This window comes from Stegastes partitus, unplaced genomic scaffold, assembly GCF_000690725.1.
Source record: "Stegastes partitus isolate 25-593 unplaced genomic scaffold, Stegastes_partitus-1.0.2 Scaffold754, whole genome shotgun sequence".
Taxonomy (NCBI): Eukaryota; Metazoa; Chordata; class Actinopteri; family Pomacentridae; genus Stegastes; species Stegastes partitus.
In genome coordinates this window covers 295,629-318,311 of record NW_007578485.1, presented here as the reverse complement: position 1 = coordinate 318,311, position 22,683 = coordinate 295,629, and the positions used below count along the sequence as shown (strand labels likewise).

Below are 22,683 nucleotides of genomic sequence, written 5' to 3'. Positions count from 1 at the left end.
CAATGTTTTATACCTGCTTTGTATCCATACCATTTTTATTTTATAAGCCAATAAGGCCAAAAATAAAAAAATAAAACCAAACAATTTTTAGGTATTATTAGTTAAATCATGTATAGTAACTTACAAAGAGGCCATAATTGCCATAAAAAAAAGCTGATAAACCCCATTTTTAAAACTTAGACTTCCACTTCGGAAAAGTTCTAAGATTACAACTTAGGAGTATAATAAAAGTTCTTTTACTACAAATTTAGAATTAGACACATTTGTCAGCCAACTTAGTTGCATTCCCAATGAATGTATCTCTTAAGTAGCCCAAAAAGTAAGTTAGATTAAGTAGATTAATCGTGTATCAAGCCAATCAGATGTTTGGATTTTCCTCACACCTGCAAATTTACATCCTTATTTTCAGCATAAGGAAGTCATCTGAGTCACATGTTATGGTGTAAAAGCATGCATGATTTTAATGATTTACAAAATGAATTTTGCCAATGTGAAATCTCTCCTCAGCAATTAGCAAGCAAAATTAAATCCTTTTGATACACTGCATAAATAGAAAACACATAATTATGATTTAGCACAATGACAGATGCAGACAATGGAGATGTATGGAAGGTCTAAACTACCCATATTCTTAATTGTACATATTGTTCCAGATAACACACTAGTTATCCTGAGCAGTCCCACATTGTAAAGGCAGGTGTATGGTCCCTCCTTTACTTTAGGAGCCTGACTGTGCTTAGCCAACTTGATAGATGACTTTGGTGCTCCTTTTAGAGCCTTTTCAAGGGCTAAAGAAATTTGAAAAATAGCTTTTTATCTTAGGTTTATGTACAGACAAGCCCAAATTACTCTTTTAGCAGTCGCTGTTGACTTTCTGGTGAAATGGTGGAGGCTGATGATGAGTTTGAGTGACTCAGTGGTCTGCAGAGGGGGCGCAAGTTGATGGCATGAGAGGCACACACACACACACACACACACACGTAGACGTCTCTTTCTCCAGAAACACTGACCTCAGGACGAAAGAATGAAATCTTATCGCTGCAAAAACTCACGATGGAATTCCTTTCCGGTGAATGAAAAAAGTCAGACCCTGTTTGTGCGACTGTGTCTGTGTATAGTCTGTCAGTGTGCGTCTCTGTCTGTGAGCACATTCATGCAGGTTGTGTGGCCATTTCAGCCGAGTGGACTCCTTCATACGAACATCTAATGAAATCTCGTCTTTGTCTCCCTCTCTTCTCTCTGCTCCGCTCATTCTGACATCCATTTGTCCTTCGTAGCACGCAACAGTCACAAATCATCTGGCTTTCTTTCTTTTTTTTTTTTTCTTTTCTTGCAATGTCATTCCCCTCTAAAGCCCACTCAACATCTAAAAACAGTAAAGAATGTCTAAGTATTTACTGGAAGCATCGAAGCAGCAATCTAAACACTTTTATCACCGTGTTGTTGTGTCTCTTACTTATGCACTTGATGCTTCCTGGATCAGCTCCAGCAGATATACAGTACATGTTTATACATTTTATCAGGTCTTTCTAATCTCATTAGCATCAAATGTAGGGTTTGACAATGCAAATAAAACACTACTTGTTTTTTCTGGTTTGTGGTATTCATTGCACTGTTGAGTCTGTTTGAGTATCCTTTTTTTTTTTTTTTTACAGAGTTTCTGCTTATTTTTAATACACTCTTGATTCAATCCGGATAGTCTCTTGCAATTGAAATCTCTCCGCTAAATCAACAACATACTTTGCTAATTACTTGCACTGAGTGGATACAATTGACTAGCAAGGTGTCCCGTGTATTATTCAGGTGTCGAGACTGTTTTTTATTCCGATTTGATATGTAACATTATTAAATTGTACACAGTAGATACAGTTAGAATGAAATGCAAAAGCAAATGCAGCAGCATAATGCACAGAAAGAACATGGGATAGGGATAGTAAAAATAGACAAAAACAACATGCAAGAGCGAATGAATGCATCTGTGTTATGTCATCATTGTAAATACAACATGGTATGTACTATTTTGAAGAACCTGTCAGTGGTGTACAGTTGAATCAGTCTGTATAAACAACCAGTAATGTATTATGTTGGGCAAAAGAATACTATTTGGTAATGCTAACACAGCAGGCAGCAAACTCCAGTCGTAGCAATGTTTTGAAGCATTGACTGTCTGAAAACTGATTCCTGAATAAACATTGTTCTTCATTACAATGGAATTATGAGGTACAATTTCAACAAGCCTTTCTTTTTGCTTTTTTTTGTTTGGTTGTTTGGTTGTTGCCAGTTATGCCAGTTGCGTCTCTGCAGAATAATACAGCATCATCAGCATACATGGGGATATCTGAGAGGATTTTACAATCTTCAGCAGAAACCACCTGCCGCCTATTATTTGTGTTCAGTATGACAAAATCATGAATGAATCTATGAAGAAAAAAATCTTTAAAACCAGTCAATAAACAAAGAAAAAATCAAGGTTAGTCAGAGATTGTGTTTTGATTTTTACCTGTGCATGTCCTTTTAAGTTTTATAACTTTTTGTATTTTTGGCTGGATTGGTAAGTGAGTGTGAAAACAAATAATGGCTCAGTCTTTATTTGTAATGATATGTTTGTTTCATATGAATCCCCACAGAGATAACTGCTAAGGTAATGGGTCGCCAAATACATTTAGGATAATAAAAGACGCACAGTACTTCCACTATTTTCTATTTTTGAAGGATGTGAAGCCTTTAAATGACAAAGATACAATATTGTAGATTCCATGTGGAGAAACTCCTGGTCTCACGTTGCTTCACACTTCTGGGAACATGTGACACTTTTATTTGCTTGAAAATGGACAAAATATGGGCCCTTTGAATGAACATACTGACAACGTGACAACACTTCACGAATTAATGAAAACACTGGGAAAAAGAAAAAGTGTGAACCTGCTTTTCTTAAAAAGTAAAAGCTGGGTCTAGATCTACAAGTACAATGCCCTGTTCATCATATAATGCAGCAACGTCACACTATAATATGGCAATCAGTGGGCAGCTTAACTGGTTAGCAGTCGGTATACATGGAAAGCTATTTAATCATCAAACAAGCACTTCTGAACAAGCATACCAGTTAAAGGGAGCAAGACAAGAAACTTTATTTGAGTTAACTAAGCTGCATTCAAGATGGATTAAATGACAAAAAAGAAAAAACACTTTAGAAGATATGTTTTTTAGTTTGCTCAATATGGCAGAATTCTAATGTAACTTAGGTGCCATCTTTAAGGCCAGTTTGCATATTTTCAGTATGTTGCAAGTCATTCTACCTGGTTGCGTTTGTTTTGTCTTTTTGAAAGTATAAGCTGTTTGTTCTTCTTTCCTGGCAGTTTTGAGTTGATAAATCTGTGTGAAATAAAACAAACATCTAAATTCAAACTTAACGATTTACTTTAAATGTGACCAATTTCAAGTTAATAATGAAAAAAATCCTAAATGTGTAGTATTTACTGGTAATCAAATACCAAATCTTAACTTTGCAAACAATTTATATATACGGTCCATGTTTTTCCTATGACGTCTGCAAAGTTTCAAAGTTGCAAATCAAAGGCATCAAGTATGAGCAAAACAATGTGCCATCCCTATATATCAAGGTAAATGTAAGGTCATCACAGAAATGACTCTCCAGCTCTTCATGTTTGTCATTCAGGCTGTTTCCTGCTGAGGCATCGATCACATTAAGTGTTTGAGCATCAATCTTTGCTTATTTTTGGGGCCGCGAAGCGTTTTTCTCATGACTCACTCTGCTCCGTGCTCTTCTCAGGAAAATTAGATTTTGGAAAAAGGCTACAGACGACCGAGTGATTAAGCTCCATTGTTTCCATAAGTTCTGTAAACAACACTTCACATTAGGGTGACGTTTATCACTGTCACGTCACTGGTTTCATTTTTATAACAGTCTCGCTGTTTTAACTGCTTTCCAAATCATCTGCGACACAACAAACCCCATACATGCTCATAGTAGCTGAATTGTTTAAATTAAAGTTGTTTTTCTCAGGACAAGTCTAACGTGAGTGAAATATTCTCTCTCCATTTAGCTCTGCTTTGATTTTCTACAACTCTGGCAGAAGAGGTCCTTTTGAGACATTAGATACTTAACTTTGCTGGCTTCATCAATCTGTTAAAGCAACAGCAATCTGTCATTCAGACGCAGATTCAGACACAGGTCACTTTACATTAATGTTCCTCACGGCTTCATTCAGTCATAGCCATGACAGTGATGGAGAGAGCCGCGGTATGTGCACAATATTTATCATACATGCAAGATTGCGCAGTACATCAAGTGATGTGTAACATAAATTATTGATCTAATAAACCAAAGACTAAATCTAAACAAAAAGCTGCTTATCAAACTGTCCAAATAACTGATGTTCTGTTTTGTTTTGTTTTTAGGATCTCCTAAACAATGAAAACGTTGTCCATGTGTGATGGTGACCTTATTACTAATTTGCCAACACAAAAATATAAATATCCTGGCAGTTGTGAGAAAGTTCAAGACTCACCCTGAACAAAGTCACTATGTAAAAGAAAACTGATTTAACTACAGCTTATGACTTTTTGACTTGCATTTAGATCCTGAGTATCCTGTCTCCATGTTGGGAGTAATTTATCCATCCATTATCATCCTCACTAGGGTCACAGGGGGCTGGAGTCTATCCCAGCTGACTCAGGGCGAAGGCAGGGGACACCCTGGACAGGTCACCAGTCCATCACAGGGCCACACTTAGAGACAGACAACCAAGCACACTCACATTCACACCTACGAACAATTTAGATTCACCAATTAACCTCAACATGTTTTTGGACTGTGGGAGGAAACCAGAGAACCCGGAGAGAACCCATGCTACCTCTGACCAAAGTGAAGATTTGCAAATCCTCCGTTTGTGCATCTACATGTGGACGTCAATAACCAGGGTTTTACGTTACGAAACGTCACTGCCTGCGACAAACTATGTTCTTTACATCACATACGCGACCTGTGTTTACATTTGGAAACAGCGTGGATGCCCTCAAAACTGTGTTGGCGTTGTCTCTTGTCCAGGCCCAGATACCGCTCCATGTACAAGAACACAGATGAAGGATGACGTTAAGGACGGTTATTTTCCGTCTGAGTTATTACATCCTCACGTAGACTATGAATGTGCTTAACAACGCACTAATACGGTTAGGTGTGGATTTTTTTTTTTCTAGAAACGAGCTTGTGTTCGTAAGTTTTTTTTTCTAAACGGACGGGGAAGGATATTCGGTTTTACAAAAACCGTGCTACATGTGGACAAGGCCCAATAAATGACTGCTGTTGTTCCCCATGGTTATTTTCTTACTTTGGAAGAGTAAAAAAAATATGGATCCTGCTGCAGTCTGATGCTGCAGGCATTTATGAAACCTGAAGGAAACACTCCTACAAACAGCTGGAAACAACAAACTAACCTGTCAACATTTTGTCAAAAACTAAAATCTGAATTACATTTATTATTTGTACCTTATTCTGAGCTGTTAGTGTCTGTTGTCATTGTATTAAAGGTTGTCAGAGGTGAAATTTTTCTGATTTTAGCACACAAACTGTGTCTTTTGGGAAGTTTTGGGACCAATATTGGTGCTGAAATGTGGGAAAACCCTTCCCCGAATCATGTTACACTCCTCGAAGTACATCCCTTGTGCATGCCTACTCGCTAATGCGATGGTATGCACTTTAATTTACAATGAAATAGAGAATTAGAAGAGTACAGATAAGTACAATGTGAAACTAGAACTAATAATAATAAGCATTTTGTAGGAGGGCGGTGCATGGTGGGTCAGGATTACTGGTTTATTGCACAGCTGAGTTGACTATAATTGTCATGTCTTTTCAATGAGTTTTACTGTGGAATGTTGTAAGGGACCCAAACATTTATCATTTGTCATGAATCAGTTTATTTATTTGGTTCTCTGATTGCAGTTTTTACACACAACTTATTTTGAAAAAATTCCTAGAAAGCTGCAAGTCTGCTGCAACTCTCAGCTGAAGACTTGAAGCTTCCGCCTTTCACTGAACTAAATCTGAGGCTTTTGAATATCTTAAACAGCACTGTAGCTTTTTACTTTCCTGCTTTTGTCTTGTTTTTATTTTATTTTATTTTGTTTTATTCCCAATGTAACTCTTTTAATTATGTTGAAATGTATGTTTTTTATATTGCTATGTGGTCCTTTTACATTTTGCCTCAATGTTTTTCATGTTTTATGTAAAGCACCTTGACTCGCCTTCATGTTGAAATATGTTATACAAAAAAAAAAAAATCTGCCTTGCCTTGACTAAAGCTGAAGAGCAGAAAACCCAGATGATGAGCTGAAATACTTGAAAACTCTGTGGAGCTGAGAGCCAACTGCCGAGTTCAGTCGTAACTCTCTGTGGGTTCAATGCTGCATGTGACCCTTTTTTCACATTAAACAAAGCCATCTGGCTCATTGTTGATGAAAAGCTACTGACTAGTCGTGAAGTGGACAGCTTTAAATCTCACAAATTATCACATTAAGGTGGTTTCATGGCAGCAACCCAACCTGGTCTTTTTGCATCTTACTTTGTTGTCAGTCTGTCCATTGTTAACCAACTATATACATGTCAGAGCCATTATTTCCTCTTTGACCTGCAGTCCCCAGTGTGCTCATCATCTGACCTCCACCTATTTGCACAGCTGATCTCAAGCCCCTCATCAGGCCCTCAGTATCTGTACCTGCTCATTCAGCTAACGGGATGAAGCTTTTTCTATCTCTTAAGCCAGACAGACATTGAGCAGATTTGTTTCACATGCACTTTGAGGGGTTCACTAGATATTAGTAGCAACCTCCAGGTCTGAAAAATAAAGGCCACCCATAAAAACTGCAGTTCCTCAAATGGCCACTTGACGCTGGTTCAAAAGGTCAACAAACCCCATTGACATTGCCATCTCATTACAGCTGTAAAGGGGGTATAGTTTCATATAGCTAATCCGTATCAATTATATGAAGGCGTAAAGTTGTACATAATTAAAGGAGTGGCAGCTTTGAGTTACAGGTGAGGACTGTCACATTGCCTCCCATGGTCCATCTCAGCTCCACTAATACGCCATGATTTTGGATTAGTTGGAAATTAGGAGGAATTAGATACTGCCAACATGGCAACAGCTAGGGCCACCACCCACCTTGAGCTTCAAAACCACTGTTCAGGAACCCTATAGGTGATATCACAAAGGATTCATCCATCTCTACAGTCAGTGGTTGGAGATCTAGGATGAAAATTTGATATTTTAATGCAGTTCTTGGTTTGATTTCCCACAGTTGAGCATGAAGTTACCACAGGGCAGTGCGCTTGCAGAGTTGTTGCGTTCACAGTATCTACAGAGAGCAGGACAATTGAAGTCTGGCCCTGATCTGCTCGTTTTGTTTAAATAGAACTTTATTGAGGTCATCAGAAGACAAACCTTATCACATCCATGGAACGAACCTGTTCTGTCCCCCCCCTGTGAGAGGTAGCAATGTGCAGCAAAACTGCAGGAAATCCATATGCAGAAGAAGCAGGACCTATTTGAAGGTTCTTGTGTAGATCGAATGTACAGCTGAGCAGAGAGGTTGTAGGATTACCAACCTACAGGCAATGTGAGCTGACACAATGTACACAATTATTAAAAAAGGCACAGTGTCTGCACGGCTTGGTTTGCCTGTTCAGATGGTTTCTCTGTCACCGAACCTGATTCATTTCAGTGACTCAGTAAACTTTTAGTCTGTAGCCACTTCTGCTCATGAGTCGAGCATTTGATGCCACACTTTGTTAGATCATCTGCAAAGTTATACTGGATTTTTCTCTGCATTAAAAAAAAAAAAAAGATTATTCATACGCACAAGTTGTTTAATTGGAGCTCTTTCAAAATTTGTTCAATAAGGTTTAAATTGTGACACATAAAATAATTTTTTATGTGTAGACTGCACTTCATTACAATATAAAGACAGTTTTATCAATATCAGCCTTATTACATGATTATTACATAAAGTTCTAACAGCAAAACCATAACATTCGCAGTGATAGATGGCTCTAACACATAAACGTGGTGCTGCAGATGCACTCATACGCATACACACTTACCATTAATATTATTACGACTATGAGCATTATTCCAGTACTTTTTTTTACATTTAAGTTACAATCAACAGTCAGTTTCATGAAAAGTTGGAGAAGCAGACGTTTGGTTGAACACAGATAGTGTGGATTGTTGGGACAATTATTGACGGGGCAAAGAGACCCATAAATTCCCAAGTTATCAGCTTGGAAGTACTTACCACACATAAACACACACTTGAATCAGCAGGTGTCACTGTGTGTTTACAGCTGCGACCGCGACATGCAATGGGGCCCTGTCACCTTTCTGTCCAGGTTCGCTGCTCTCCAACACCAAAAGACTGACAATCGCGTCGATCAGTGAGTTATTACGTGCGGCAATTTGCTGAAAGAGAAAAAAGAAGGAAAGCGGCCGTTGAACAGGGAATAAATCAAAATACCGTCCTCCTCCTCCTCTCCTGACGGGGCCTCGCTCTCTGTGTCCGTGGAGGGACGGAGCAGTATGGAGGTGGGAAACGCTGGGATGCAGGACGGATGGATGGCTTGTTAAGAGGGCGGTGAGGTATTACTTTAAAAGTTTCTCTCCACCCCCGTCGGAAGTCAGCGGGACAGGCAGCCGACAGCTTTTCCAGAGGATGGGAAAGCTGGAGGCTGGGATTACTGCTCATTTGGAGACGGCACTTAGTGAAGCCAGAGCTGTGGCTGCTCTGCAATGTCTGAAACCTAATGTGTATTTATCCAATATTATAGAACTCATACCAGTGTATTTTCCACGTCTCAGTTCCGTGTTGTCCTTGAAAAATGATCTTAAAAGCTATTCCACTGTCTTAAAGTATCACTTTAGAGATTCTTTACCAGCTAATTCCAGCTAACTATCAAAAGCAGGGCCGCAGCGTTTCATGAGTTGGACATATTCTGGATGTCTTCTGTGTCCTTTATATATCTTTCCCCTAAATTTAACCTGACATATTTGATAGCTTTGGAAACTTGACTTTAAATTAAAGTTCTGACGTTTGGCTGCTCAGCATAAGTTTGTAATGACTGGCCCATCTGTGTGGGTCAGTGAGGTTTAAGAGGCTCTCCCTGGTGGTGCTTTCAAGGGTTTGTGAAATTGTGCTTTAATAGTGTTTATTTTACTCTCAAAAACCAGATCAAGAGTTTCCTTACATGAACCTACAAGGAACATTTGACAAAAAAATAATGGTAATTGTGATGTATTATTGATATGTAGCAAATCAACTATTCTGTTTTCACTTTATACCAAATTAAAGTAAAGAAGGTGAAAAATAGAACGCAGGGAACTATTCTAAAATCGAAAAATGGTCAATGAACCAGCCAAGGGCAGCAAGGAAATTAGTTAATTGGAATGACAGATATTGTAGACATGGAGGTGGGATGAAATAGAGTAGAGTACAAGGAGATGAGCACACTGACGTTATGTCAGGAGGGTTAGTAGCTGAGGGACTTCATGGCTTCTCATCTTCATCGCCCCCTGTAATGATGGGGAAGGACAAGAGGAAGAAGAAAAAGGGAATTCGAGAGGGAGGGTTAAGAACTAAGAAAACCTGAAATGGAAATACTTATACAAGGACGCACTGGGTATTAGATGAGATCTGGATTTCATTGTTAAACTTAGGAATTAAAAGATTTGGTAGACTTCATTTAATGGCCTAGAATAAGCCTATTATGTATGAATGTGACCTAAAATAGAATAGGTTTCAATTTGTAGCTTTTTAACTCACTTACAGGAATAGTTCAAGAAACACTGGGGAAATACACATATTAACTTTGTTTGGCTTTACTGAGCTTTATGATGCTGGACGTTGGAAGTGATCATCCTTTAGGTGAGCAACTGGATTCAAGTGTGAGCACTCAACCCACCATTGTCCATATTTGAAGAAATATGCAACGTAAATGTAAAAAAAAAGAGGACAATCTGGAGTTTTAGGGAGACATGCTTCTTGGCCACCAACAGTTCAGTGGCTTAGTTGTTCCTTCATATAATTTCTAGATTAACTAAGCCATTTTTCTCTCAGCTATTGCTTCATACGTAGCACACAAGAATGAGAGTGGTATCGATCTTCTCAGAAAAGAAGCCAGTGGTGCACACAGGTGAGAGTCATTGTGTCCTGAAATATCCGCATTAACACACAAAAAAAATCTGAGACATAATATACTGATTGATAAAGTAAAGTTGGCAGATTGATTTAGAGAAGGCCAAAAAACTTGAAACCCAAATGACCCCAAAAGCAAAATTCTGTTTTCACTTAAACTCCCCCTCACGTCTGGGAGGTCAAAGGTCAGGTGGAGTTAGTTGGGCTTCAATGCTTTACTCAAGAACTGACGGAGGACGTTCGATAACGCAGTGTTAACCCCAGAAGGTCAGTTCTGTAGTTCAGATGTTTTACTTCCAGCTGCTGACAGCAGAAGAGGACATGTGCGAATGCACAAACAGGCTCATTAATATATTCCATAAACAATGCGATTCCTTTGCTCACATTTCAAAGATAAGCATCCTGAATCTGGTAACAATCAGACTGCTAATGAAACAAACCCTAAACATGAGTTTGTGTGTGTTGCAAGAGAAGAGCGAGTGTGTGTTTGTGTGTAAAGTTACTCTGCACTGGGACAATTACTCAGCTTTGGGATGAATGAGGTCTGTGGAGGAGTTTTTTTCTTTTTTTTTCTGTGTTTGCACGAGAATGGACTGGAAGAGCAAGTGGAGGGGACAGAGAGGAGGAGCAGTGGGACGTGGGCAAGTGATTCTCCAGATGAGATCTAATATGTGAGACGATGCATCCTAAAGAGACGTTTTCTCATGGGCCTACCCCATGAATACAAATTCACCCCGCCACCCGCTCTGCGCTGGAAGGACGGATGCACCTTGCTTCAACCCGTAGTGGAGAAGTACAGCCTGCTTTTTCCTTTTTTTTTTTTCTTTTTTTTTTACCTCAACGTTTACTTCCATCCAATCACAAAACCCAATCGTGGTGACTTCATGGCAGCTCTTATGAGTCATCCATTCATACCTTTGTCTTGTAACTGAATCTGGTTGCTCTTATTCAGTGTCATGGAGCCTCGTATTTATAATGAGGGACCGATTGTCTGCAAGCGTGTTGGCCGAAAAGTAAAATGCTGCCAACGAAACGCAGCAGGTGAGTTTGTTAAAGGAGGAAATGTGGAAAATCTGCTTGTGTGTGCTGACCTCGGAGGGTTATCTTTACCAGGTTGTGTGCATGTGTGTGTGTGTTATAAAAGTGTGTTTCTTGTGCCTGTGTGTGAGACGGAGATAACAGCCTGTAAATGTAGCGGGGCCGGTCTTAGTGACATCACTATTTGAGAAGATCTGAGTGGCCAGGAAAGTCAATTAGAGTTAAACTGAGTTTACCAGCTGGACACTTAGTATAAGGGAAAAAAGTGTGTGTGTCTGTGTGTGTGTGTGTGTGAGAGAGAGAGAGAGAGCAAGAAAGAAAGAGAGAGAGAGGAAAGGGGGAGGAGATACAAAAGGGAGGAACAGAGTGGAGAGGAAAGGAGAGAGACATAGTAAGGAGGTTTAGGAACAAGAGGGAGTTGTTGCCGGTGATACAGTACAGACAGACAACTCATTTTCCTCCTGCAGCTTCCAGCGGCTCTACCAGCCTGTTTTAAACAACCGGTGGTGGAAGTGCAGGCAACAGAGAAAAGGGAGTTGCCTACTAGCAGAGGTCAGGCAGGCAGGCAGGCAGGCAGGCAGAGGGGAAGCCGGTGGATGTTTTTGAGAGTTTGCTTATCTGACACTGACAACAGGATGAGAAGCTGAGCGAAGGGAGCAGAGAGGGGAGAAAAACATGGAACAAGCAGTCTTACCTACACTCAGATCAAACAGGAGACATAGCAGAGACATGCACTGGCTGCTCTGAGAGAGGTAAAAACATACAGAGAGAGAGAGAGAGAGAGAGAGAGGGAGAGAGAGAGGAGTAAATAGTCCACTTTGTCCATTCTGTCCAAAGGAGCGAGAGCGAGAGCCGAGGGATCGTAACACTGGAGCTCAAGGATAAACCATGGACTCTGCATACATCCCACCACACCTGGACGTGAGTACTTCATCCCTATCCCTCTCTCTCATACACACACACACACTCTCACACACACACACACACACACACTCACACACACACACACACATCTGTCTGTCAAGCCACAGGCCACAGGAACTGCGCTGCTGAAACCATTAGTCACTCTGGGGAAAATCGCACACACACACACTCATGCACATGCATACGCTCCTGGCACACTGTATTGCTCAATCAAAATCTTGTCCGGTAAGCAACTTGTCCGAGAATAATGTGCCCATTATGAGTTCAAAGAGCATAACGTAACTCACCAGCGCTGCAACATGCACAGTATGAATTGGCCCTCAGTGTTGACGCTCGGCGGCTTTAATGTGAAAAGCAGAGGTGTGTTTTTGTTCTGTATTTCACATCGGTGTAGCTGTCAGACGCACAACGAGAGCAGTCTCTGAGCTTTCAGCAGTCATGGCTTAGATATGTCAGTGTTTCCACTGATGCTATTGCAGCGTCGCGCCTCAGCAGGGCCTCCTGTTAACCACAATGCACTTGTGACACGGAGACCGGCGAGCATCACAGGCCCAAGGAAAGAGGATGAAAGAAACAAGGTGTGAACACACGGAGACCCACTGATGCTCTGTTCACACAAATGAGATTATAGAGAAAAACATAGTTTGCGAGTGTTTGAGTGTGTGTGGATGTGATGGCTGGTTGCAGTTAAGGTGTTGAGGGAGAGAAGCACTGAGTCCACTCCACTACTGAATGTATGCACACAGCGAACTAGTGAGTGTGTGCACGTACGTGTGTGTGTGTGTGTGCGTGTGTGTGTGTGTGTGTGTGTGTGTGTGTGTGTGTACATCTAAGTCTATTTCCAACTTGTTCTAAAGTTTTACAAGGCAGTTCTTTCCCACTTATACGTATTGGCATGTATTTACGCATACATGCTCACTCTAACTGGCATGTGTTTAAATCCTGTACTGCTTTTAGCGTGGACACATGTTAAAGTGTGTGTGTGTGTGTGTGTGTGTGTGTGTGCGTGTGCGCACATGTGTGTGTGCGCGCATTTGACGTGTGGGTCATTAGCCAGCTAATCAGTCCAGCTGCGATGAATTAGAGTGCTGTTCTAATGGAGTCCAATAAAACCGCACAGCAGCCTACCTGGAATATTGTTCTAATGATTTCATCTGTTACGCCTCAGAAAGCAGAACCACGACGTACTTGCAACTGTTTTGGACATTTTTCACCCCCCCTCCCCGACTATATATTAACTCCACAGCTCAAAGTCATGCATTAATGACTAGTTAAGCACCGGGAGTATGGTGTAGTCATAACTTCACAGTTAATTATACTTGACTACGGTGTGCATGCTCACTTTAGAGTGAGAGGGCCGCTGTGGAAATACAGAGCGGCGGTGAGTGCAGAAGTGTCCACACAAGTGTTCACAGGTGTGTATGTGGACACTGTACATCATATTTGGGCTCCTGAGGCCGTCTGACACATTTTTAAGTATTTGAGTAATCTCAGAGAGCAAAAATGAACCCTGTGGCATGTACGCTACATGTATCATGTTCTGAAAGAACGAGACGGCAGCATAGAAAAATGAGAGTTGGAAAGAGGAGGGGGGGGGGAATCAGGGAGAGTGAGAGGAGGAATTTGGGAAAAGAAACACGGGAAGAACAACAGGAAGGGAAAGCTGAGGGACCAGGCGTAACATGAAGACAGTGGCGGTGGATAAATCAGCCGGCTGCTGTGACACTCCGGCCCCCTGGCCCGGCAACAGTCTGCCACACTCTTCCGCAAAAACACCATTCATTCGAGAGCAACATTAATAGAGGAGAAGGAAAGGCAGAGAGAGGGGTGATAGGTAAATGAGAAAGTGATGCAGAAATGCTCAAAACTTGGTATTTTTTAGCAGAAAGAAAGGAAAAATGTTACAAAAAGGGCATTTTCAGAAAAGAGAAAGCAGTCTACTGTATAACAACACAGAGCACAAAGCAGAAGGACAAAGTTCAAGGAATGCAAAGAGGAAGGAAGAAGGGGAAAGGGAGTTTGAAATAAACAGATAAAAAGAGAGGCAGAGAGAGTAACGGATGCCAGAGGTTTTCATCAGTGAGTTCAGAAAGGCACGGGACACTCGTCTGCCGCACGCCAGGGTCACGCTACTGTCTACTCGGGAGGTCAGGTCACATCTAATATGTCTAATAGGCTGAGTTGCGTTCGTGCACGCAGGGAAAAGACGCCCAAAAACTGCTGCTGAACTCCAAACCTTCATCTCACCTTATCTCTGACCCATTCATCATACAGCTCTCCTGGTTTCTCCTCCTTGATCATTTTCATTTGTCCACGACTCATGGAAAAGAATAAAAAAGTCAGAGATAAAAAAAAAGAGAAGAAAAGAGGGAAAAAAAAAAGAAACATGGGGGTGTAATTGTAAAAATGTCAGTTTTTCTGACCAACTGGAATGAGTCAACATCAGAGTGGGTGGCACCCTGACGCACATGGCACATAAAGATGCTAAATTAGGCCTGGATCCTCTTTTCTTGGTTTAAATTAGATAGAAGTAGTCATAACACAGACATCCCCGGGAGAGGAGAGAGGCTGCACGTCAAAGCTTTGCAGGGCAAGCCGTCCAGTGTTCGCAGCCTCTTTCCCAGCGGGTTTCTCTTCCTGCGACACACCCTCCTGTGTGACAACTGAACCTTTGTACCTCAGAGTCACCTGGGTGGTTTTGTAGGTGAGGAAAGTACAGGAGACATGTGGTGTTGTTGTCCTTAATCTGCTTTACAAGCCTCCACAATATATGGGAGAGGCGGTCCGGCAGAGTGTCTAATCTGTAATTGTCCTCTGCCGCGTTGCCTCAGGTGAAACAACCCCTGGGTGGGGCCGCAAGTGTTTAATGGATAGCTAGCAACGGTCCCACGCTTGGAGGTGGCTTATTTTCCCAGGCCTGCCCTTTGACCCGTGCACCACACGGACAACGCACAATCGCACACGCATAAAAATATACACACCTTCACACCTGTGACCTCCCTTTAACCCGTTTTCTGACAGCGTGGTGAGATTATCAGTCATTACAGCGTCATTATGTGTTGACTCAGTCATAAACACCTCTGTTATCTCGCTGCAGAGGCCCTAATCGATTCTCTGTCCCTTAGGGAGATGAGATAAAGAGATAGAGGTGAGAGTGAGAGAGATACATGAGGACTCGAACGAGGAAAGAGATAATGCCGAACTTAAAGTAGCCGGATCAACAGCACTTTCTTTCAAAAAGAAGAACATTTGTCCAGTCAAACAGGGCGACAATAGCACACGGTTGTACTCTATTGTGTGGCACTTGAGTTCATTTGCAGTTCAGATTGTTTTGTTTCTACCTGGTCAACAGGTTTCACACCTATGTACTGACCCTTTAATAGCTCCTCAGGTCAACAGGGCCGTTACCTTGCTGGTTTCTAATTACTCACTCGGTTATTAACACCTGCACTACAGAGGTGCAGGGTGTTAGCCGGGTTGAAGCTGTAACTGTGTGACCCCTGTCTGTGGTCGTGTTCCCGCGCTGAGAATAAAAGGAGATAAGCTGATCACTTGCTTTGAGTCAGCTGAAAGGAGGCTTAACCCTCTCAGCACAGTCCGGTTTAGCTAAAAGAGCACCGCTGTGGCATCTGTGGGGTTTCGGTCCAAATTAATGAGCATGAAAATAATCCTGTTTCAGTCATTTGAGCATCTGCTGAGTAGAGCAGATGCTGGTGTGGACGTGAGAAGTGGGAAGATTTATACAAAACACATAAGACAGAAGGCTCAACAGACACGCCTGTGAGGGTGCAAACACTCCTCACTTCAGAGAAACCCACAGAAGGTGTTTGCAGGTAACCAACATAGGATCACGATGTGCCAATGTGCAAACCACAAAAATGACATATTTGAGCATGTCTTTATTTAAAATAAATAAATAAACTGTGATTGGTGAGCTGAGGCTGATTTCCAATAGTGTGACACTATCACTGCATGCACATCTGAACAGACTATTATATGCTTTTTTCCCCCCACATAAACCAAAATCACAGTCTGTGTTTTTACTTGTTTTTTCACAGTTATAAAACAATCATAAAATAAAAAGGTTGTACAGTGCATGTAAGTATATGGCAGACAGCTTAGACCACTGGCTAAGCTTGTGTTAGATTATATTTATTTGAACTTTAACATATCAACAAATATCACCAGTCCTCCTTCAAGCTGTCACTTATTTTGTCCACAGTGGAGCAGCTAAAATCTTGGCCTCAAAGAAGGGTTAATTTAATTAGGCCTCAAATCCAAAAACCTCTGTCTTTCCTCACTCACACAGCCAAAGTTATGGAAACCAACAGAATGCTTTATTCTCCAGTGATTTCAAAAGGAAGAGAGAAGAGAAAGAAAAAAATCTCTACAACTCTATTACATGTCACTGGAGTCCACTGCCTTTGATTAATACTAGATGTTTTTAGTACACAATGCTGTGATCTCTTTTACACACAAACACGCAGCATGATTAAATCACAGACAGAGACTGCTTAATTACTCCTGCTTAGGTGTCCTGTGAGATATATGGGCCTTGGGGGTTAGTGGCTTGCCATAAATTAACAAAGAAAAAAACAAAGTAGCACTGTTTCTACAGCCAGGAGTAACAAGAAAACAACTTCATATGGATATGTGGACAGTAAATTTCTTGAACATATGCCACATGAAGGCTGAAGACTAATGAGAAACTAGTGTGTCCAGGAAGGAGAAGACATAAGCATGATATACAGAGTCCAGGAGCATCTTGTAGCAGCTATCTCTTTTGCAGATTTTTCAACCAATACTTTATATAGTGTCCTTATGTCATATGATTTACTTTCTTTTTGTACAAAAACACAAATTGTGGTGAATTTAAAGGACACATAAAGTGCTCCACAACCTGCCTCGAGTGGTTTCTCTCTTGATGTTTAGGTTGCTTCTATTTTCTTGTCCTTCTCTTCTTCCTCATCTCACCGCATCATCTCTCCTCACCTCCCTTTATCCCTCCAGGTCCACCATGTTCCCTGCTAACCTCCTGCTCCTCATGGTCCTGCTGCTACCTCAAGCCTCGTCTGGTCGCCAGGGCGGAGACACCAGAGAGATCGATCATGGCAGGGTGTCCCCGACGGCTTCCTCCTTGTCAGCCCTGCCGTCGCTGCTGGATCCCAGTCTGGCTCAGACCATCCAGACTCTCCTGCTGAGCCGACTGGGCTTGCAGTCTCAGCCCGACCCACGGCCAGGAGTGCCGGTGCCCCAGTACCTCCTGGATCTTTACCGCTTCCACCAGCAGCAGTACCATCTAGTGGAGGACCCCTCGTTTAATTTCCCCAGCCAGCACATCCAGCAGGCCAACACTGTACGCAGCTTTCACCACAACGGTAAGCCTACACATGCATCAAGATGACAAATTATTTCTGTGCACTACAATTAACATATTTTAACAGTTTGAGGTTAACTGTTCCTGTGATTATTTCTATTAGGGAAGCTGTTTATTTCCTTCTCTTGACTTCTTTTAACAGATTCTGTTTATGACAGGAGCAGATGTTTGCGGTGACTCATCTTTTGGCAATCTAAACTCTAAATAGGCTCTATTACTCTTAGATAAGATGAGCAAATCCTAAAGTCTTCTTTCAAAACATGTGTGAGAGCATGCTTCAGTATCTCCCACTGAGGGGAATTCTGTCTTGGACTCTGAGCTTTTTGTCTTGCCCTTTTGATGATGGTTGGATTAACCTGTAAGAGGGCAAACATTTGCTGTTGGTTCCTTCTTGATTGCTGCCAGTTGATTCCTAATTGCCATTAACTCAAGTGTAGCTGGCTCTTGACAAAGAAACTTAACCTGAAGAGTTCCTGAGCAGAAAATGCAACTCTGCAGTGAAGTTATTGACTCTGCAGTTTAGGGTTTTATTGTCACCAACACATTACTGAGTTAAGACTGAAGACACCTGTTTGTCCGGTCTGTTTGCACTAAACTTAGAAAATGACACCTGAACACACCTGGAGCGCTTTAATCTAATCAAGAGGGTGACATCAGGAATAAATTATCTCGAAGGCTGTTTCTGGAGCAGCAGAATGGGGATTCACAAGTGCAAGCAAGAAAGCTGATAATGCAGAGGCTGATATTAGTTAAAATGTACTTTAGAGGTGGAAATTCACAAGAAAATCTGCAATTAATTAAAACCCAAGATTAGTATAGATGAGATTTTGGGGTTAAGTTAAACAAACAAATGCTTGTAGTAGTTTTGTTTTTGTTTTTTTGGGGTTTTTTTTGGGAGAGGGGAGCTTAAAATCTTCAAGCAAAGGGTAAAAGCTGAGCTATGCTTCACAGTTACAGACACGTTCCGTTATGTTGATAGGTATACCCGGTAAAACAACATCTATGCCTCTAGAATCTATGAATGTCCAAAATATTTTTCATCTCAAATTTCTCTAACATTTCCACATAAGATGTCTACTACATCACTGGAAGCTGTTTCTGCTTTAAGTTTCAACATCAGAACCCTGTAAGCTGTCAAATGGACCAAGATTGACTTCTACACTAGTTTTTTGATGAGCTCATAGAAACTTTCCACTTTCAGCAGAACAATTGGAAAACGGCCTTCTGGTGTCAAAGTCTGAACATACATCATTCTGTACAGTGAAGGTCAAAGATCTAAGAGAAGAAGCTTTTACCAAAGCCCATTTTTCAGTGGAGGCGGACATGAAGTTATTTGCTGATATCGCAAGATAGTTTGACAATGTTCCAGCGTATGACATCATTGAAGAAAGAGCTGGAAAATGACATATGCATGTATCTTCAGTCAAATAAAGCCTAAACCACACTAACCTCCCATATATCCTTGTCTCTCTTCCTCTCAGAGCCTGTTGGAGACAGTCCAATAGCAGAGGATCATACCAGAGTGCACATCTCCTTCAACATCTCCTCCATCCCTCAGGATGAGAGGGTGCTCTCTGCCGAGCTTCGCCTCCTCCGTCGTGGCAGAGCCTCCCTGGGCCCCGGGCCCCACAGACTGAACCTATACCTCTCTGAGCACCATGAGGAGCCTGAACCAACTCTGCTGGAGACAAGGTTACTCCCCACGGGCCTCCACAGTCATAAACCAAGTGGTTTCTGGGAGGCGTTCAGTCTAAGTGCAGAACTCCTCCACAAAGCCCACGCTGGGACTGGCAGCCTGGGCTTCCTCCTGGAGGTCAAACCTGAAAACAACACCACCTCACTTCCAGACAAGAGCCTCTTCTCTGCTGCAGATGAGGCAGAGAAACAAAAAGAAGGACACCTGAGGGTATGTAGGTCTGTGGGGCAGGACGATCACAGCTGGGCCCAGGAAAGACCCCTCCTGGTGACATATAGTCATGATGGTCGCGGAGAGCCTTTAGTCAAACACAGCAGGAGAAACCCTGGTAATGGGCAGAGGATGAGGGGGAGAAAAGGGACTAAAGCGAGGGCCAGGAACAGCAGCAAGAGCCGCAATAGAGACCAAGACTGGGGGAGGGCCAAAAAAATGGAGTATACTGCGCCAGGCTGGGGGGGTGATAAAGGAGGGATCAGCTGGAGTGAACGTGGAAGAGTGAAAAGAAACGGCGGCCGCGCCGCGAAACTGAAACGTCTTTCCCGCAACAGATGCCGCCGTCATCCTCTTTACGTAGACTTCAACGATGTAGGCTGGCACAAGTGGATCATTGCACCCAGCGGCTACGACGCCTTCTTCTGCCTGGGAGAGTGTCGCTTTCCTCTGGCCGACCACATGAACTCCTCCAGCCATGCCATGGTGCAGACTCTGGTAAACTCTGTGAATGGAGCAGTGCCCCGGGCCTGCTGCGTCCCCACCTCCCTCAGCCCCATCGCCTTGCTCTACCTGGACCCTCAAGACCGAGTGGTGCTGAAGAACTACCAGGACATGGTGGTGGAGGGCTGCGGCTGCCGGTAATGGGCTGCAGAACTCGGACCAAGAGACACTTGGACAGAGGCGCATCACGGGAATAGGAAAAAAAAGAGTAGCATGAAAAGGCAGATGGTGGGAAGAAGAAACTGTAGCAGCCAAATGATGGAGACAAATGTAGCAGCATAAGAAGGATGAGTGGAAAGAAGGGAGATAAGGGAATGGATATAGCAGCTAAATCATCATTATCAGGGGCAAGAAAAGAGGTCAGACATAGAAAGAAAAAAAGAGTAAGAGAAATAAAAGGATAAATGAGTAGACAATAAGGCAGAGAACGACGTGTGAGCAGAAATATGGTCGACACAGACAAACTGCCAGAAATCATGTTCACTTTTTCCCCATTTAGCGATGATGTAGCTGCGTACATCATCAGGCCGCTTGTTCTCTCATGAGACTTCAACCTCAGATGCTTTAATTCCAGGAGTGTATTCGTGTTTGCCACCCATCCAGCTCTCACGAAATTGTCTGACAGGCTCATGTGCTTCTAGCTTTTTGTGGAAGGCAGCTGAAGTGGTAAACATTCAGAGCAGTCAGTGGCGGGTGTACCTGGAGCAGTGTTTACACAATTCTGTGTCTTTCTGATGGACTCACTGATGATCGACAGCATAATCAATACGACGATGGCACCAGCACGGCATCTAAACTCTGTGTGACAGTGTTGTTTCTGCAGTATTTTGAACCGAGAGGTAGGGTTCATCTGTTTTTATGAAAGCTAATATAATGACAGACGTGTCCCTTACCAGCACCCCTACATCACAAGCTATTTAAAACCACAACAATAATGCTGAGGAACTATTATACTATTATTTGAATGTACTACTATCACTATTATTTAAAAAAAAAAGAAGAAGAAGAAGAAGAGAGAGATACTTTTTTTTTTGTAAATTTCTTTTGCAGACGTCAAGAAAATCCAAGTGATGGTTGTCTTGTGATTATACATAATTCCACTGAATGGCGATTCTAACTTAAAAAACACATTATGTATTTAAATAGCAGCAATATGGTGTATTTAATCTTGAAAATATTTAAGATACCTGCACTCAACAGAGCATACAGCAAACTGAAAGCCTGCCGTCCACATGAAGTAAGTTATGGTAGCTTTATGTCCATACAAGTGTTCCATGTATTGAATTAACAGTCTGTGTTACCTCCCACCTGATCATTGCACACATTTCGGTGTACAACACATGATAACAGACGTAAGTGGTGTTGCCTTTAAAAAGCTCAACTAACAAGTCAATTGAAAGCTCTATGTATTGTAGCTACTGAAGTGTGTAACAACAGTGTCTTTGCTAGTTGTGTCTGCATGTGTCACGAGAAAAAAAAAAAAAAAAGGAAGACTGATTTAAAAACTGGGACTTTAGTGCCTTTCAAACAGGGGCTTTAAAAGTGTTCTCTGCTGAGCTTAGTAATTGTTTTTCAGTGTTGCATTTTTCTCTCTACATGGAAACATTAAAGCAACAGCTTGTAAAATGTTTGACAATATACCTCTAATAAACAGAGCAAACAGCACAACTGTTGAGTGACTCTTCTTTTGCACCAACTGTTCCTTTTTTCTGGGGCATCAAATGTATGTAAAGTTTTACATGCACACATTTTTATCCACTCTGGAATGGGCATATAGCTATGTTCAGGAAGAAAAACAAACCGCCAAAAGTCCCACTGATAGCAATGATCTACAGTTTTGCATGCGACATACTGTAGGTAAGAAGGTGGCTTCAGATTCTTAAAATGAAACAACTGTGACTTGAAAGTGTAAAAAAGGAAAAATAAGAGGAAATGTCTTCTCTCTATTGTACATCCATTGATAGCATCATTGATCCACTAGATTAATTACCTACCCATGATCATGCTTCTGATCCCAGATATCACAAGTGGAGGCAGCTTGTACACGTAGTCATTCTTCAATCCAGAGGTCAAATCAATTCTACAGCTTCTTGAACTTCTGCATTTCTGTATGTTTAAGAAGAAGACCCTGCCCTCTCAAGCCAGTTACATTTGCAAATGCATCCTTTTAGCTTTAATTTTCGTCTTTCCAGACTAAAAATGAGATTTTTCTCCTCTTGAGTTCATCACTATTGCCTACTTGTAAAGTTTTGTGACAACAGATATAGAAAGTGTGTTAATGAGAACAACTATATTGTACATTTTGGTTGCATTAAAACAACACAGGTGACCATAGAGAGCAGGAAGTATGACAGGCTGTCATTCAGCAGAGTAATCAGCAGCAACCTCCAGGGCAAAGAAAATTTATAGAAGTGCTCAAAACTGCAGTTCTTCGATTGGCCACTTGAGGCTGACTCCAAAACTAAGTAAATCCCCATTGACTCCCATGTTAAAATGCCAAACTTTACTGCAGAAATAAACATGTTTACAGCCTGGTACAAAGAACACTTTTGTTCTCATTTGCTAGTTTTCCTGTTTATTACAACTGTACAGGAAGTGGATTGTTGTATAACTCATCCAATTAAATTGCATTAAGGCATACATTTATGCATAATTAAGGGTGTGGCTGCTTTGAGTGAGAAGTGGTTGTTGTCATAGGATGGTTCATGGCCCACTTCAGCTCGACTCA

At 41.7% G+C, this 22,683-nt stretch overlaps 1 protein-coding gene across 1 annotated transcript; it reads left to right on the top strand.

Moving 5' to 3' along the window:
• The first annotated feature begins 11,661 nt into the window (after nucleotides 1-11,661).
• On the top strand, nucleotides 11,662-21,620 carry bmp16 (bone morphogenetic protein 16). Its single transcript, XM_008291676.1, has 3 exons — nucleotides 11,662-12,165; nucleotides 17,179-17,546; nucleotides 19,027-21,620. The coding sequence occupies exons 2-3, from the start codon at nucleotides 17,186-17,188 to the stop codon at nucleotides 20,094-20,096; spliced, it is 1,431 nt and encodes a 476-aa protein (XP_008289898.1). The 5' UTR covers nucleotides 11,662-12,165; nucleotides 17,179-17,185; the 3' UTR covers nucleotides 20,097-21,620.
• The last annotated feature ends 1,063 nt before the right edge of the window (nucleotides 21,621-22,683 follow it).